This window comes from Mus caroli, chromosome 7 (assembly GCF_900094665.2).
Source record: "Mus caroli chromosome 7, CAROLI_EIJ_v1.1, whole genome shotgun sequence".
Classification (NCBI taxonomy): Eukaryota; Metazoa; Chordata; class Mammalia; order Rodentia; family Muridae; genus Mus; species Mus caroli.
The window spans coordinates 108850773-108852572 of record NC_034576.1 but is presented as its reverse complement, the minus strand read 5'-3'; the positions used below and the strand labels follow the sequence as shown (position 1 = coordinate 108852572).

The 1800-nt window shown below is 41.1% G+C and overlaps 1 protein-coding gene across 1 annotated transcript; it reads left to right on the top strand.

Moving 5' to 3' along the window:
* Positions 1-264: 264 nt before the first annotated feature.
* On the top strand, positions 265-1212 carry LOC110299002 (olfactory receptor 2AG1-like). The gene has a single exon (XM_021168570.1). It carries the CDS (start codon positions 265-267, stop codon positions 1210-1212), a length of 948 nt encoding a protein of 315 aa, XP_021024229.1.
* The last annotated feature ends 588 nt before the right edge of the window (positions 1213-1800 follow it).

Below are 1800 nucleotides of genomic sequence, written 5' to 3'. Positions count from 1 at the left end.
ACACATACATGGATCTTTATGTGACTCCAGGAAGAGAGCAAGAGAAAGAGAGAGGAAAAGAGAGAGAAAGATAGAGAGGAAGAGGAAGAGAGAGGGAAAGAGAGAGAAGAGAGAGAGAGAAAGTGAAATCTAGAAGAAAAGCTATTTTGAAAGAACCCTTGTTCTTAAGAGGCATACTGGGTAACATAAGAGGTTAGACAAGTTGAGCTCATAATAGCAAAACTTCCTTAACCATGTTTTCTAGGCAACTAAAGATCACACAGAATGGAAGTCTGCAACTCCACCTTGGGAAGTGAATTCATCTTGGTGGGGATTCTGGATGACAGTAGTTTTCCAGAGCTGCTCTGTGCCACTATCACAGCCCTGTACTTTTTAGCCATAACCAGCAATGGACTGCTGCTTCTGGTCATCACCGTGGATGCTCGGCTCCATGTTCCCATGTATCTTCTTCTATGGCAGCTCTCTCTCATGGACCTGCTTCTCACATCAGTCATCACTCCAAAGGCCATACTAGATTATCTTCTCAAAGATAACACTATCTCATTTGGGGGATGTGCCCTTCAGATGTTTCTGGAACTGACACTTGGTAGTGCAGAGGACCTCCTTCTGGCCTTCATGGCCTATGACAGGTATGTGGCCATTTGTCATCCTCTGAACTATACAATCCTAATGAGTCAGAAAGTTTGCTGTCTCATGATAGCCACCTCATGGATTCTTGCATCTCTCAGTGCTCTAGGATATAGCATCTACACCATGCAATATCCTTTCTGCAAGTCCAGGCAGATCAGACACCTCTTCTGTGAGATTCCTCCCTTGCTAAAGCTGGCCTGTNCAGACACCTCCACATATGAACTCATGGTTTATCTGATGGGTGTGACCTTGCTCATCCCCCCTCTTGCTGCCATCCTGGCCTCCTACTCANNAATTCTATTCACTGTGCTNNANATGCCCTCTAATGAGGGCAGGAAGAAAGCCCTTGTCACCTGCTCTTCCCATCTGACTGTGGTTGGGATGTGGTATGGGGGTGCTATTGTCATGTATGTACTACCCAGTTCCTTCCACAGCCCCAATCAAGACAATATCAGCTCAGTTTTTTATACAATTTTCACTCCCGCTTTGAATCCCCTCATCTACAGCCTAAGGAATAAGGAGGTCACTGGGGCTTTGAGGAGAGTCCTGGGGAAAAGNTTCACAGTACAGTCTACATTCTAGATAGTTCTAAGAGCTGCCTTCTAAACTTTATTATGTNTAAAATATAGAGATTTCTACTATGAGTAAAATACTAATGGTAAAATTAATAGAATAAAAGTGTGGATTTTTGATAGATAAGCATGGGATACAACAACCTTTTCAAATACTCTTTGAATATTATGAGATATTTTATAAAATTAAGTCTACCCTGTTTAAAATTATTTTCTATGTCTTTGAAAGTTCTACATCATTTAAAAATGTAACTGCTTGTGTTAGAGTTTCAAATTGGTNTCACCTTGTCACCTGGACACGACCCCTTGGATTTTAAGTCATTATGGGACCAAGAACCAGAAAAAGTAGTTTCAAGTAGGTAGCTTACATATTCATTAGAAAAGATGTTTAAGATTTGCTTAAATGTACAACTAAATAATCTTGGCTAAAATGTGATGGTGAAGTGACTATTTTGCTTAAGAAGTTTTCATCGTGTTCATTTTTTCTCTCTTCTGAATTCATGGAGATTTCTTTAACTTTAAGAAAGATCTTTAAACTCTCCTCACCTCTCCNCCCTCTTCTCTCCTCCTTTCTCCTTCCCCTCCTCCCCTCACCTCT